The sequence below is a fragment of the Falco cherrug genome, chromosome 5, assembly GCF_023634085.1.
Source record: "Falco cherrug isolate bFalChe1 chromosome 5, bFalChe1.pri, whole genome shotgun sequence".
NCBI lineage: Eukaryota > Metazoa > Chordata > Aves > Falconiformes > Falconidae > Falco > Falco cherrug.
The window spans coordinates 8,916,909-8,932,756 of NC_073701.1; the positions used below are offsets into that span (position 1 = coordinate 8,916,909).

The following is a 15,848-nucleotide window of genomic DNA, read 5'->3' on the forward strand; positions in this document are numbered from 1 at the left end:
TTGAGCCCTGTTGCTCAACAGCTTGATCGAAACATCTTGTCATACGCACTCTTTGCTTTGGCATGGAGGGAAGCAGATCAGAAACTTCTGCAGCCGAAGAGAGCGAAGAAATAATTTATACTTCTGTTAAATTCTCTCAGACTTCTCTGACGAGGGCCAAAGCTGCAAAAGAAAAGAGAGGTAAGAAAGCTGGATGAGGTAGGTCAACAAAAGATTTTATTTTGAGCGAAAGATCTAAGAAAAACTCTGAGCTGGCCACTGATTGTGAGTGCCAGCTCACGGTGCTGTTGCTTTGGTTCTGAAATTATCGTATTTTAATGTGATAAAAGCTGATGGTCAGAGATCCAGCATTGTTCCCCTCCCTCTCTCCATCAGAGCCCTTTTGGTGTCTACTGGGCATTCAACCCAGGCATCCTTTACTCCAAAAGAGGGCTGCAGTTTTAAAGTTGTCTGCTTGTCAGCAATAAGCGACTGTCAGCAATATTCTTTGAAGGGTAGGCGAGATGTGAGTACAGATAAATTAGAGGCGTATGCTAATCAGAGATCAGAGACAGAGGAGGCATATGAAATCATCCAGTCTCTCTCCCGTGGGGCTCTGCAGGATTCTTTTGTGATACATTTTTTCCCGTGTTTTCTCCATTCTAATTTTACATACCTCCCAGTGAGAAAATTTTCAGCTCTTGCCTTGAGACAATTTTCCAGGGCATTTTACAATCAGACTGATTTTCTTAGCACTTTCCTTAATTTTTCCTCTTTCCGTATTTCCACTCCATTCCCCCTTTTCAGGCCTTGCAAATCTCACACCGAAAAACTTCTCTGGCTGCCTAGTTGAGAAATACCGCCTTAGAGGACTGAGCTTTTGCATTGGCGATCATTCTTTGTACACGTCTGCTTCCCGTGAGCTGATAGCTTTTCGTCTAGATGCTCGTGTGCTTTAGGCAAGTTGTGTTGCATTGGCTGCAACACTAATGGTTGACTGTAGCTTTTTCCCCAAGCTGTTACAACAACAGGGGCTCTCGCTGTGGGATACGAGATTTCTATGCCCTGAATTGCACATATCTGTGGTTATTACTGCTGCCTGCTCACTTGCTGCATTATGGAAACACAGCCAGCACAGAAATCCTCAAGATCCTATCTGGTAATCACACTCCCATCTTCTTGGATGGCAGTCTTCCTTTTGCGTGTGTTTTCATCAGAAATGATGTTTTCTGTTGCATCAGAAAACACAGGAACATCCCCTCATTCCCAGTTATTTGTGTTCACTCCTGCCCTGTTGCGGGTGGAGATTACCTAATGCCCTCTTGAGATGTTTGCAGTTTTCTCTTTAATATTCCTCCCCTCTAAATTCCTTTATGTACCCTCAACTTTTTGAGTTAAAGTCAGAGGGCCTAAAATAAGGAAGCTGATCTTTGAACACACTTTCTGTGCTTATTACTTGATTATTTCCCAGTTCTCTTCTGCAGTACAAGGAGTCCCTAAGTGCAATTTAAGTACTTTCTTTAGGAGATCTTTATTTCCAGCTCTGTCCCTGGCTCTATCACTTTTGAGAGATGTGCTTTCAGGTATTCATCTCTGTTTTCAAATGCACATGCTTGCTACTAAGTCATCCCTGCGATGCAGTATCACAGGTATATCACAGGTGTATAGATCCATCCTCTGGTCAAACCAACTGGTTTTGGCTCTCATGGACTCCTCAAAACCGAAAAGTTGCCCTGGCTTTCTTCTGTTTGGTTTCCAGAGAGCCTTAGATATGCCACACTACCAAAATGTCAGTCCAGCAGTCAGTTAAGACAGCGTTAACCTGTGTGGCGCGCTTGCAGTAACAGTGATAATCAGGTCTGTGCCATAGCCAAGGACAGGATCCTCATTTTTCAAATCCTCCTCTCTGGCTGTAGGTGGTCATGCTGCTCCCATACTGACGTAGGCAGGAGCTGAGGGGAGTTAATTGGGACAGCACAATGACATTCTTCAGATTGCCCTAGAAGACGTGAATTATAAAATGTTAACAACTTTCAGTTTTTGAACTGAATCTGAACTCCCAAACATAGGAATACTGGGTCATGTTTCTTGCAGATGAATGCAGTGTATCACAGGCATTTCTCCAGAGCACTGAGAGACCTAAAGGGGTGTTTTGTATACTAGAAAGTTATAACATCGGATATTTATGTTATATGTCCATTGCTTCACTTCTCCCTTCCCTTGGGGAGATTCTTGGCACAGTTTCTCAGATAACTCATGGACATATTTATTGACGCTTCATTCAGATGTTTCTCCTCTGTTTCAAACTCATCTCAGGTACTTCTCCCATCCCGTCCTCTTCTACATCCTATCCTCTGCTGAGGCAGGTGCAGGTTTGCTGGGAGGCTCCTGCCAGTACAAGGTGCCACATGGTGCCTGGGGGAGCTCCGGCTGACTTGAGGTGGGTGAGTCCCCTCCTGGGGTCAGCCACTGCAGAGGCTGGATGAGCTGGCTCTGTGGCCAGGCAGGGGCAGAGATATGGCTGACCTGGAGACAGGTACACCTGGGAAGCTCAGAGTTTCAGATGTGGTCCAGGAGCTAAGGATCAAGCACAAACCCTTGAACCTGTTTTCAAAAGGGGGAACTGCAGCGACTCCTTTTTGCAAGGGTTAAAATCTTAATTTACAGAATTTTTTATTCCACTTTCCCTGGATTCCACTGATCACTGCAGTTCAAGTGAGACTTAAATTCACCTTGAACACTTCATTATGACTTCCTTACTTTCTTTTTCCTCCCAAGATTATCTAATGGCATAATTTTTCATTTTTAAGAACTTAAGTGAACTCTCCCACTGCTCTGGTTGTGGAAGTGCCCTGAGATTTTGTTTTGATGCCGAGTTGAGTCAGTTCCTTTTTTTCTGCCGTTGGTTTGAAACAATAGAGGGTGAGCTGCTCTGTTCATTGCCAGGAGGCACCAGTTCCGGTGCCCAGTGCTGACATTTAAGTATTAACCGTTTCACTGACTGTCATTCCAGCCACCTTGTCCTGAAAGTAATTTTCCCTAAAATCAGGAACAGTGATCTGGAAAATGCAGGAGATGGCTTCTTTGAGAGGCAATAAAGGAAGGAAAACAAGAGCAAATCCTCAGACATGTGGTCTCAGAACACAGAATTATGTTTCAACAGATAGTTACCATCTTTTACTTAGTTTTCAGTTGTAATTTGCAGAGAAGAAGCTCCACCCTACCCCTTAATCTTGGGCTGACTCCGTTCCCTTGAGGCTTAATTTGATGGCAAAATGCAGGTCACCGGGGGTACAAGGCTGACTTGCAAGAGGAACAGAGAGCAGGCAGAGAAACCAACTACCCTGTTCAAGTCCTTCAGTTCTCCCATCGTCCTCTAGCACAAGGCTGAGTAGATTGTACCTGAAAAGTCTTTCTGTATTTTGTAGCTGAAAAGAGATGGAGTTTTGTTCTTTAATTACGATTAAATACTTAAATAATAAAATGTTGCTATTTTTTAACTACAAGTGGGGCAGCTGGAAGATCCTGCAAGCTTCAGGAAACACAGCAAAACCTTTACCTTAGGGAAGGTCTTTCTTTGAGAAGAATAATGCTTACAATGAAACTCTCATGCCTCTCGCTTGTTACCTTAGAAACTTCTTTTAGGCAAAACCGCAGGTCTAAATATGTTGCTATAAACCAGAAACCAGTGTTAAGACTGGTGAGCCTGCAAACTGGTCTAAGATCAAAATAGATTAATTTTTATTAATTTATTGATCTGATCTGCTTTCTGTATTTGGACAAAGCTTCCAATGCTTAAAGGATGCATTCTTGCTTTTAAGTGAAGTCCCTTTCCCTTCTGTTTTAGCACTGACTTTCTTTGCCCTTCCCACAATAATCTTGATACATGATGTACGTTTGTTTTCAGCCTCCACCAAGAAATGTTAAAAAAATTCTCCCTTACCGCTTACCAATATTTTATTCTTTTAGCCATCCCTTTTAAATTGTCTCTGACAAATTTCCTCATTTCCCTGTAGTTTCCCATTTTGAAATTATTATACCACAGTGCCTTTTGTTGTTGTTGTTGGTTTTAACGTCTGTTGAATTTCAGTGCACTTGTGTTCACTGCAGCAGAGATTCAAGGCTGGCCTTCCCATCCTGCCACCCCACTATGGTAGAGGCAGATGAGAATGGAGGACTGACTTGGGAGTGTCCCGGGAAGATGTAAAATAACCATGTGTTTAAGTTTGTGAACAGATTGCTGAGAAACATATCGCTAGTGGTTGCTGAGAGAGCTGGGGGAAAGGCCTTGGGTTCCTTTTTGCATTTAAGCTGGAACCTCGTGGCTGTGGCGATGCAGCTCTGCTTTTTTGCCCTGCACTTCAGTGCTGAGGCAGGTGCAGGTTTGCTGGGAGGCTCCTGCCAGTACAAGGTGCCACATGGTGCCTGGGGGAGCTCCGGCTGACTTGAGGTGGGTGAGTCCCCTCCTGGGGTCAGCCACTGCAGAGGCTGGATGAGCTGGCTCTGTGGCCAGGCAGGGGCAGAGATATGGCTGACCTGGAGACAGGTACACCTGGGAAGCTGAGACAGGGACTGATGGCCCCAAGCCCAGCTGAAACAGGGCCCTGGGCTGGTGGGTAGGGACATGGTGAGGCTCTGGGGAGGCTGGGCAGGGACAGCGATGGCAGCAATGTACGGAATATGCCCAGACAGAGATGCTCGAAATACTTCAGTTCCCTGTGGAAATGCCCAGGACACAAACAAACTATGTAAAAGCACTGTCAGTTTTCAGGTGGCTCCTGTTCACTATGGTTTCTTTTCTCTTTTACAGCTCCCTGTCTGTGGCCAGCAGTTGTGCCAGGCTTGGCTATAGCCTTTGGGATATTGAGCATCTCCCTAGCGATTGCTTTGATTTGGAAGATGAGTAAGTGCACAAAGGGGTGCTGAGGATGAGCAGCCAAGAGCAAAGGACTGGATACTCGTCTAAGTACAGGAGCTCAGATCCTGAATGCCATTATATGGGGCTAAACCAAAAGCTATTCTAGGTTTCCACCAGCATTAAGTACCCACTGCCTTTCCAGAATATTGTGAAGAATATTGTGAAGAATATATTCCTTGTGCAAACCCCAGGCAGCCTATTTCAGATCCTGTGGCAAAGAACAGTGATACATATTAAAAGGTTTTTGTACACTTGTCTGCTGCAATTATAGTGGTAAACAGTAGAACAAATCTGCAAAATCTATAACACTTTTGCATGCATGCAGAAAGTGCTAGACCACATGAGAAAACGTACTGTTCGCTGTTATAATCCATTCAACTGATGTGTGACACAATCACGCTGCACCCGCAGGATGATGTACTTTTTCCCTTTATTTTTTGCACACCCAGAGCCTTGTCTGCTTTCAGACAGACAATTTTAGTTCTCAGGTATCTGAGTAGTTCAGAGGAAATGGAGTGGGTGGGTGAGGGGCAGCCCCAGCGTCAGAGTGCATGTGACTCTTGTATGAAGATTTGGAAATTGCACAGAGGCTCTGAAGTTCAGTGTTCATGCATTGTTATTTTTAGATGTTTATTCTGACTTGTGTTTTCTGCATTGCAACTACCCAGAAGAGTTGCTTTTCATCAGGTCCTTGTTGACAAGTGTCTTCCTGTTGGTTAATGGTAGGGAAAAGCTGGTATTTTGTTTCCTTTACAGGTCACTCCCATCCACGCTGCCCTGAGCAGTGGGTGGCCTACAGAGGGAGCTGCTACTCCTTCTCCAGGGAGAGGAAGGACTGGCATTCCAGCCGGGAATCCTGCCGGGCACAGGGAGCTCATCTCCTGGTGGTCAACGATGCCTTGGAAATGGTAACGACTTTCTTATTCTTTGAGCATCTTCCATTTCCTTGCAGATACCTCAGTGACTGACACCCAAGCAGTGCTGTCACTGGCAATATTTTGGCTTTAAAGAAGAGGAAGGATTTATGCCTGCAACGTTACTGTGCATTTCCAGTTTCAGTATACACCTTAGAAGTTCCCAGCAGGCAAAGAAACAAAGGGAGGGGAGAGGTGAGGGTCACTGTCAGCTAAGCAGAATCATCCTATGAAGGATGTTAGGAGACAGCCTTCTCCACTCCCACTCTCCACCTCCCCTCCTATACCCAATAAAGCAGATATGAATGATTACAGGAAAAGACTGTGCACTGTGCAGTCGCTGTACAAGCCAGCAAGTACCCACTCTCCAGACATGCTTCCTATGCAAAAGCGATACCTCTGCTCCCTGCACCGCTCCAGCTCCTCCGGCTCAGTGACCCTTGCCATTCCCTGTGTTATTGCATGGATATTTCTTCCTCGGTCTGTTTTCAATGCTTACTTCCTCTCTTGGCCAAAAAACCCCGGTTGTGCTGGTGAAATCAGAAACTATCTGTTCCACTGCTCATTTTGCAGCAGGTGCTCATCAGGAGCAGGGACATGTATGACCACTAAAGAAATGGGTAGAGCTGATCACTAGGGAGCTGAGGCACATCTGCCTAAGTAGAGCAGAAGTAGTCGATCTGGTTTTGTGCAAGCCAGGTCTTATTAGCTCAGGTCCAATGAACGTGGACAGCTTCCAGTGCCTGGACAGAAGTTGCATTGTATGTTCTGTGGGGGCTTACAAAACCAGGTCTCTGCTCAGTTGGAACTGTTCTTGCTCTCATGCTTGCTTAGGCAAATCCTGATTCCTTGGGAAATATCCATCTTCCCAAGATTACCCATTTCTCTGCGTGAAGAAAACCTCCCTGGTCCAGCTGCTTTTTTACTACTGTCTCTGCTACTAGACCGTTACCTATTATCCCCGCTCAGACTTCCCCACGTAAGCAAGACTTTTCTAGCTATCCAGGCCCTATGCTGCAAAGGCTGTGACTGTTCATCCTCCCTGTGCCAGGGAAACATAGTCAACTCCAAACCACCAGCAGCACTCAAACATTCCTCAAGCTGCTCCTATTCCCACCACTTTACCAAGGCAGCTTTGTTAAAGCTTCTGCGTGAAGATACCTGTGCTGAAGCTTTGTTTATGGCAGCAGGAGATAAGGATGGAGGCCAGCCATACCACTGAGAGGTTGCTGTTGTTAGGTTTCATTGCAAATGTGGACTAACGTTCATCTCGTCTGTCTTTTTTTCTTTTTTTTTTTTGGGGGGTGGGGGTGGGTGGGAGGGAGGATTTACTTCAGGGCTGAGTTTCTAACAGTAAACAAGTTAAAGGTTAGATGAAAGGAAATGAACATTGAAAACATGTAGGAGGAAAGTCTGTATAAAATTTAATGAGCTTTGGTCCTGGGCTCTTTTACACAGATCTGCCAGCACCTGCTCTTCCTGCCCCAACCTGATTTCACCTTTAATTCTTAATACTTTGTATTAGCTTGCTACCTAGCTGTATGGTAGAACATTAATATTCCTACATAAAGCTCTGTGTAAGAAACTCCAGGAGCCTTGGGTGCAGTTGGTTCACATATATTGCCCTGAGAAATGTCCTTTGAAGAACCTGCCCAGGACCCTTGAAAGCACGCTTGCTTCCTTGCCAGTGTACACATCTTTTATTCTAGGCATGATCTTTAAAGCTGATCTTCCTGATTAGAAAAGGTGGAGAAGCAGTGTTGTCAGTCACTTAAGGAATAGTCTAGCAAAGGGATGTATATTGCTCTCTGTTCTCTTTACTTATCCTTACTTCCATTTTCAGGCAGACTTCCATTAATGACTTTTCAATTCATCACCATTTCTAGGACCTGTTCAAGAGTATTCAAACAAGATGTTTCTGGGTTGGACTGAGGAACAGCACAGGCTCTGGATGGATTTGGGAAGATGGCTCTGTACTCAATGGCACCAAGTGAGCTTCCTTCTGTTTTAAAAACAGAATTTTTTAATTTAATTTAAATTAATTTAAAAACAGAATAATTCAGCTTGCTTGGTGTTCCAGCACCCAGAGTTCCTGCACCAGATCTCAGGAGCGTTCTTCCTGCATGGATTTTCTTCTTATCGTCATCTATATGGCACTAAACTCAAAAGGGTCTACTTTTCCCTGCCCCGCACCTTGTAAAGGCATGTACCTGTGAAAAGTAGGGTTAATGTTTGTATCTCACTCTCTGCTTCCTCCAGCTGCTCAGACCAAGGATTATTTACCTGTGCTGTCCACAGAGTTGCTCATTCAGAAAAGCATACAGTCCATCTTGGCTTTACTGGCTTTAGCCACCTTGCACCCATTCTGCCAAGTGCTGGTGTCACTGGGTGCGAGGACCTAGCCCTTTGCTGCTTCACCGGTGCCAACCCCAGTCAGAACCTTAATTTTGGCAGTGTTTACTTGGACAAAACTCAGTTTTCTGCATGAGGGAAAACATTATGATCTGGTCTAGTAACTTTGCCTCACCCTTTCCTTTTTATGGCAGTTAAGACAATGAGTTAGTCTGTGACACTTCTCCAGCAAGGAAACTCACCCGAGATCTCACTGTCAGTAGGTCAGTACTCCAAACACTTGGCTTAGTTCCAATCTTTAATCCACTTTTCTGTTACTACAAACTCCTTGAAGGAGATCATCTTTCCATGAAACTCTCAGCACTGCCTTTCTCATGCTGGTGGATACCACTGCCACTGCAGGGCATCATGTCTGTTTGGTTCTGGTTTGGGTTCCACAATGGTAAAATTCCTCAGATGTGTAATCTCCAGGTAGATGAGTTATTTGGTGGATGTTTTGTTTTCTAACAGCTGCCCTTTGGAGGCTGGGTTTTTTCACTTCCTCTGGGCTCCACCCTTCAAAATCAGATGTTTTTTCTTTCTTGTCTCCAGGAGACAATCTCAGCATTTTCTCTCAGTCTCACTTTCGTTCTGCGTCTCTTGCAGGGTCCTCTCTAACAGCCCCGTGCAACACTGTGCTGTCCTGATGAACAATCACTTTCAAGCCTCCAGCTGTGAATTTTCTACTTCATGGATCTGTGAGAAATCTCTTAGATAAATCCATATACATTTTCATCTCATAACCATCTCATCAGTAGTACAAGTGGATCATTTTCCTGAAAACCAAAGCTCTACGCAAGACCAAGGACTTGCCCTTTCCACACCCTCACAAAGGTGTTTTGCAGGGACAGGTTTGTTGCCCATAAGGGTGAGTTATCCGTAGTAGTAGGTCCGTTCTCAGTCCACATGTGTTGGATTACTGCTGTTTGTGACCAGATGAGAGCTGGGACATATTCCCTGGCCTAGTCTTTGCCTTATTTGTCCTATAAGGGCAAACAAAAATTGTGTCACAACAGATGCCGGGTCTTCAGATCTCTGAGCCAGCCATTTTCCTCCATTCCTGAGCATCAGATTCATTTCCATTCCCTGCATCTCCATTGTCTGGTGCCAGCAGGGCTGGGATGATGAAGCCTGCTTTTCACTGTCAGAAACATATAAACAGACTTCTTCCACTGGCAGCCTTTCCTTTTGCGTCCCAGTGATGTTAGGGGGAGCGAAGAGAGTGAAATTAGATAACAGCTTCTGTAAATCCAGCAGTGAAAATAAAGCTCCAGTACTGCACTGGACAGCAAGTGTGTACCCATGTCATTACTTCTTTGTGTTGGAAGGAACCAGCTGCACACCATGTTCTATAGGCCAGCTTCAACCAAAGCAGTCAAGAGGCTGGGTTTCTGGAGTCAAAGGAGTACAGTTAATTGTGTGTTGTAAGACCATACTTCCTTCTCCACCTCTGCAGTTTCATACTGCAGTGAGAGAAAGCAGTGGACAAATAATTACTACAAGGAGCTTTCAGTTCAAATAGAGCAGAGGACAGCCAAAGGGTGTGAAAAGCATAAAACCACAATGAACATTAAGGGTGGGACAGTAGGTTGCATTTCCACACAAATGGAAAGCTTTTTTTCCACCCAGAGATTTTGTTCCAATAAAGGAAGAGAAATGTTATTAATTTCCCATTTATCCTTATATATTTATTCCATTTTACTATTATCAGTTTATCTTTGGCCTGGAATTGCAGTTTATAGTCTGATGCAGTCAGAGCAGTAACTCTGACAGGACTGCCTAATGATCGGGCAGTCCTGATGCAAAATATCTGCCATTATGATCTAAGGGTTTGACTGTATATCCCCAGCGTATGAGCCTATATAAGTGGTCTCTGAAGCACACACAACAGCTGTGGCCTGCTTTGAACATCTGCCTCGCTAGGCATATATGACACAGTGCACAGGAGTGTTTCTGTGGGGATTTCCCAAACCCTGAGCCATGAGCCTTGGCAAGCAGCAGGTTCGGTGAGTGGTAGATACTCTGAGTTGTGTGTTTGTTCTGGGAGAGACAGGATGAAGAAATGGACTGACAGGAACTTCGTGAAGTTCAGCAAGGAGAAGGTCAAAGTCCTGCAGCTTGGAAGGAACAGCCCCATGCACCAGTACGTGCTGGGGGTGACCCAGCTGGAAAGAAGCCTTGCAGAAAAGGACCTGGGGTTTCTGGTGGTCATCAAGTTGAACGTGAGCCAGAAATGTGCCCTTGGTGCAAAGGAGGCAAATGGTATCTGAGCTGCATTAGAAAGAGAAGTGCCAGCAGGTTGAGGGTGGTGATCCTTCCCCTCCACTCAACACCAGGGAGGCCACAACTGGACCACTGTATCCAGCGCTGGGCTCCTCAGTGCAAAAGAGACGTGGACGTACTGGAGAGTCCAGTGAAGGGCCACAAAGATGATGAAGGGACTGGAGCACCTCTCCTATGAGAAGAGACTGAGACATCCGGGATGATTTATTCTAGAGAAGTCTGAGGGGAGGTCTTATTAATGTATATATAATGTTTATTAATGTATATAATGCACCTGAAGGGAGGGTACAAATAGGACAGGGCCAGGCTCTGTTCAGTGGTGCCCAGTGACAGGACAGAGGCAATGGGCACAAACCACTTCTTTACTGTGAGAGTGACTGAGCACAAGTGCAAGTTGCCCAGAGAGGCTGTGGGGGTGTCCATCATTGGAGATTCTCAAAAGCTGTCTGGATATGGTCCTGGGCAACCGGTTGTATGGCCGTGCTTGAGCACGGGGGTCAAACCAGATGATCTTGAGATGTCCCTTCCAAACTCAACTACTACTCTGTGATTCTGTGAGAGATCTGCTAAAGGTAAGGACAAGGAAGGCACTTTGGGTGGAAGGAGGTGAGTGGGTAGGAAGGGCAGGTCTGGGGAGATGAGGCTGAGAAAGAAAGTGTGGAGGACAGACAGAAACTAAGAGATAATGCAAGTAAAGAACTAGGCAGCATTGTGCATGGCAGGGAAGGGCTAGGGAGAAACTAATTGACCCGGCACTGGAGGTTTCATCTGAAAATGCTAGATCAGGGGTTCACGAGAAGGAATACAAATAAGTTGGAAGTGATTGTTACTGAGATTGATGCTGCTGTGCCACATGTAAATAAGCACTACAGAAAACTGTGACATCACAGAGAAAACAGAAACAAGATCTTGTTTCCAAAAAGAAAATTGCTGTTTCCCCCCAGCTAACGTCTTTTCAAATAATCAAAATTGTCCTTGCATCACCGATTGAAAGAAGCAACTTAATGCAGTTTTGAGCAATCCAGTTACAGCGCAACAGCAGACTCCTCACACTGCCATTTACAGCATGCCATCAGTTGCATATCCCTGGTATGTGAGGCTTGACATTCATAGAGGATGTAACACATGAAGGTCTCAGGGCAGATGAAGACAAAAACACAGACCTCAGAATACTCAGCTGAGTGGGTGTCTGCTGAGCCTCATATAGAGTTCACTGAGCTGAGGTGCTTAAGATGGGAGCGTTCCTAGCAAGGGTAGGTCTGCTTTTCAACAACCATGCCTGCCACAGTCAGACCTGGAACTGTGAGAAACCCACAGTATTTTAAACAGTGCCCTAGGAGCTAAAAACTTTGAGTTTTCATCTCAGATTGGGTTACTTTGGGTGAGTCATTGTCCTGGTTTTGGCTGGGACAGAGTTAATTTTCTCAGTAGCTGCTACAATGCTGGTCTTGGATTTAGTGTGAGAACAATGTTGATAGCACGCAATGTTTTTGGCTGTTGTTAAGTAATGTTTATACTCAGTCAAGGACTTTTCAGTTTCTCAGGCCCTGCCAGTGAGAGGGCTGGAGTGGCACAAGAAATTGGGAGGTCACACAGCCAGGATGGCTGCCCTGAACTAGCCAAAGGGATATTCCATACCATAGAATGTCACGTTCGGTATATAAACTGGGGGGTTGACCAGGACCTGCTGATCGCTGCTCCTCAGGGACTGGCTGGGCATTGGTCAGCAGGTGGTGAGCAACTGTGATGCATCATTTGGGGTTTTTTTTTACTTTTTGGGTCTTACTGCTCTCTCCCTCTCTCTCCTTTTCATTTCAATTATTATTCTTTTGTTATCATTATATGTTAATTATCAAATTGTTCTTATCTCAACCCATGAGTTTTACCTTTTTCCCACATCTCCCCATCCCCCTGGGGACAGGGGAGTGAGCAAGCGGCTGTGTGGTACTTAATTGCCAGCTGCGGTTAAACCACAACAGTCATTTTGTCTGTACCAGAGTCCATTCAACTATCAAAAGAAGATGCTGTCCCCGACTCCTAGAAAGTTGCCCTATGAAGTAATACCGGAGACTTTGCCTGCTTTGTCAAAATAGTGGTGGCACCTACAGAAGGAAACCTAGCAGTTACTTTATCAGAGAACCTCAGTGAAGAAACAGCTTCTCATGCTGTCACAATGTGTGTAGATGAGGTGAGCATGTCTCTGAGCTTGCCTAGTTTACCTTGTTAATAGTGTAACAGCTTTGCCTCCCCCAGGATTTTACCTTGTGCATACAAGTCTATTTTAATTTTTAGCTTTTTAAACATAACCTCTCAATCTCTTCCCAAAGAGTTGCTCAGGAAATGTAAAATAAATAAATACATTAGGTTGCCTCAAAAGTTGACCATTATTTAAAGGGACAGAATTGTCAGCTGCATATGTTATGTTCAACGATGCACATGGTGTCTTTCTGGGTTCAAGTTTTTACAATGCTAAAGGACTTTGAGGCAAATATATTCATTTCCATTAAAAGAAGTTGAATAAATATCTTTGGCAGAGTTTTTAATTTGTCTAGAGCATGTTGATATAGGTCACTGATATATACTAGTTTTCTTAGAAGTGAATTCTTTTTGGATGTACTCTGGAAGCAGCGATGAATGAATACTGGAGGAGCATGGCTAGCAGGTTGAAGTAAGTTACAATCCTCATTCTCCATGGCATTTCTCAGGCTGCACTTGGACTGTCCCTGGCCTGCTGACCCCCTTCTGAGTTCAAGAAGAACACGGAGAAATTTGAGACAATCTAATGGAGGACTACCAAACTGGTCAGAATATGGAGTACATGACACACAGGGAGTGACAGAGGGAGCTGGCCTTCTGTAGCCTGACCAGGAGGAGGTTGGAGTAATTAAATAGCTGCCTACAAATACTTGAAAGGCAGCTACAAGGATGTTGGAACATCACCTTTCTTGGTAGGGGCAGAATATATAACATGGGGCAATGGCTGCAACTGCAGCTTGGGGAGCTCAGGTAGGATACGAGGAGAGTTGTCTTCACCAGAGATTAATGCAACACTGGAACAAATCACTGGAGAAATGGTAGATCCTCCATGCTTGGAAGTTTTTAAGATTTGACTTGACATGGTCATGGATGACAGTCTTGGCAGCAGTCCTGCTTTAAAGTGAAAGGATGGACTAGATAACTTCCAGACCTCCCTTCCAACCAGCACTTCTGTGATGCTATCAATGAATGCAGCAGGATTCTTGGTTCAGATACAGTGTATTTAATGTTTTGGTTTTTTTTTTCACAACTGGGGCACCTGTCCCTTTGAGCTATGCCAAAAGACAGAACTTCAAATTCACTGAGAGGAATCCAGGAAAGAGAATACTAAAACACACTATACTCATGGATAGGGCAACATTTACTGGAGTTTTCTTGTGGAACTTAGATTTAACCACTTAAAATCTAGCGCAAAAGTTCTAGAAACCTGTTGGTCTTCTTGGTTTTACCCATAGCAGGTAGAAATGGCAGGAGAGAGAGGAAAAACTCATTGCCACTGCCTTGTCTGTGCCACCACTTACAAGCTGAATCACACGGCCCATGCAGAGATGCCTGAAATTAGGCTGCTGGGGCCCAGGTTGCTGTTGGGAACGTGATGGAGGCCAAGCAGCTTGAGGGCAGATATTAAGTCAGTTTGGTATCTGTGCATGTTAATTGGTACCTACTGGGCTTCTCAAACCTTTAAAATCTTGCCCCTCTCAATCGACTGAAAACATTTCTCTTCAGATTTTAGCTACACAGCACATTTTTGACCAAGGTCCTAATGACCGGGAGCTGCCTTGGTGAGCAGTGTGAGCCGTCTGGCTATTTGCCAGAAAGGGTAGCCCTAGCTTCTGTTGTGTGCAGTTCAGCATCTCTTTCCTGTAAGGTTTGTGTCCAATCAGTCTGGCTCCTGACCTGTTCAAATCAACGTAAAGTGTCATCTTCAAAAAGGCTTTGACCACCCTATGTACAAATCCTGTCCCTGTGGGTGAGGCAGGTCTTCCTGGGTTACATTTCTTTTGGGCAGGCAGAGCAACCTTTAGGCATCAGATGGAGAAAGCAGAGCACAAGCCCGGGCTGTCTTTTGTGCAGTCCCCAAGGAAACTGGACATGCACCGTTATCCTCTCCTTTCCCATGCAGGGCAGAAGGAGGTCTGTAATGCAGGTTTGTTATCACACTGCACTTGGATTTCTTAATGCCAAAGTTCCTGAGCTTACCAAACTTATGAAGATAGTAGCAGAGGAGGACAGACAGGTAATAATTTTATCGTGCACCCTTTTTAATCTGAAAATTATGCTTTACATCCTCTAACACAGTTCTCCATTCTTCAGAGCTTGCATTAGTGCTATAAGTAAAACAGATATTCTACTGCCATGCAAGGGTAATAATTACCAGAGCTATTGATTCTCTTGCTGCAGACCAAGGTAAAGACAGTAAAGACAATGGTCAAAAAGAAATTTCCCTCTGTGATATAACATTGCCTATCACAGTGCATTACGTGGATTTTCACATAATGAAAGCCGGAAGGACTCCATCAAATAGCAGTAATGTGATCTAGATGTGCCAATAACTTCTGGAACATGAACCGGTACAAGGAAGGCGAGACCCAGGCCACGTCTCTTCTGCTGTGTGAAGGTAGCTGCTGCTCTGGGGAACGGGTTAATGTGTTACATGCTGTTAACAGGTTGAACTTTTGGCAGCTTCCCATCATGTCACTGTCCCTGTTTCTGTCAGGGTGAAGGCCAGATTATCATAGATGGCTTGATTGTCGAGGCACTCTCTGGCCCCTTTTCCTGGCATTTAGTCCTCGTGGGACCAGGAATGGAGAGCACAAGGGAGCAGGGTGGGTGGAGGGGGATGTTTTTTGGAATTCTTGGAGTTTGCATTCCCTGCTTTCAGATCCTGCCTGTAAGTGGGCGTTAGGCGCACCTACTCTTGTTTCCTAACCTCCAGGTCAATCTCCTGCTCCTGGTTTGAAGCAATTCAAAGTGCTCCTGCCGCTCCAGCAGCCTCCATGACCAGTGCGGTGTCCAGCTCCACACAGGGAGCCCTGCCAGAAATGGAGGCGTTCCCCTTATCCTCTGCTGTTAGCCCTTTTCTTTAGCTACCACTTTCCTCCACCATTGCTTGCCGCCCTGCCCCAAAAGAGAGACAACTCCAGCCTGCTGGGCACCCTCCCCTCCCTCTCCCCCCCAGCACCTGGCCCTCTGCCCAGACTCAGAGCTGCAGAGCGGCTAGTTCCAGCTCCTCCTTACGCCTCTCCCTGTTGTTGGATGGGGCCTGGCCCCCAGCCCTTATCTCCTCCAGCCCCCCGGCTGTTTGCAGAGGGGAGTATAAAGGGGTT

General features: G+C 45.3%; 1 protein-coding gene across 1 annotated transcript; it reads left to right on the forward strand.

Moving 5' to 3' along the window:
• KLRG1 (killer cell lectin like receptor G1) lies at positions 1-9,501 on the forward strand. Its single transcript, XM_005446037.3, has 5 exons — positions 1-180; positions 4,790-4,882; positions 5,654-5,805; positions 7,698-7,801; positions 8,809-9,501. The coding sequence occupies exons 1-5, from the start codon at positions 63-65 to the stop codon at positions 8,918-8,920; spliced, it is 579 nt and encodes a 192-aa protein (XP_005446094.1). The 5' UTR covers positions 1-62; the 3' UTR covers positions 8,921-9,501.
• Positions 9,502-15,848: the final 6,347 nt, after the last annotated feature.

Excerpts from the sequence above, each read along its gene's own strand:
- KLRG1 (XM_005446037.3), top strand. The coding sequence starts at position 63 with ATGGAGGGAAGCAGATCAGAAACTTCTGCAGCCGAAGAGAGCGAAGAA. Across the intron at positions 181-4,789 it reads AGCTGCAAAAGAAAAGAGAG|CTCCCTGTCTGTGGCCAGCA; the intron begins GTAAGAAAGCTG and ends TCTCTTTTACAG. Across the intron at positions 7,802-8,808 it reads TCTGTACTCAATGGCACCAA|GGTCCTCTCTAACAGCCCCG; the intron begins GTGAGCTTCCTT and ends CGTCTCTTGCAG.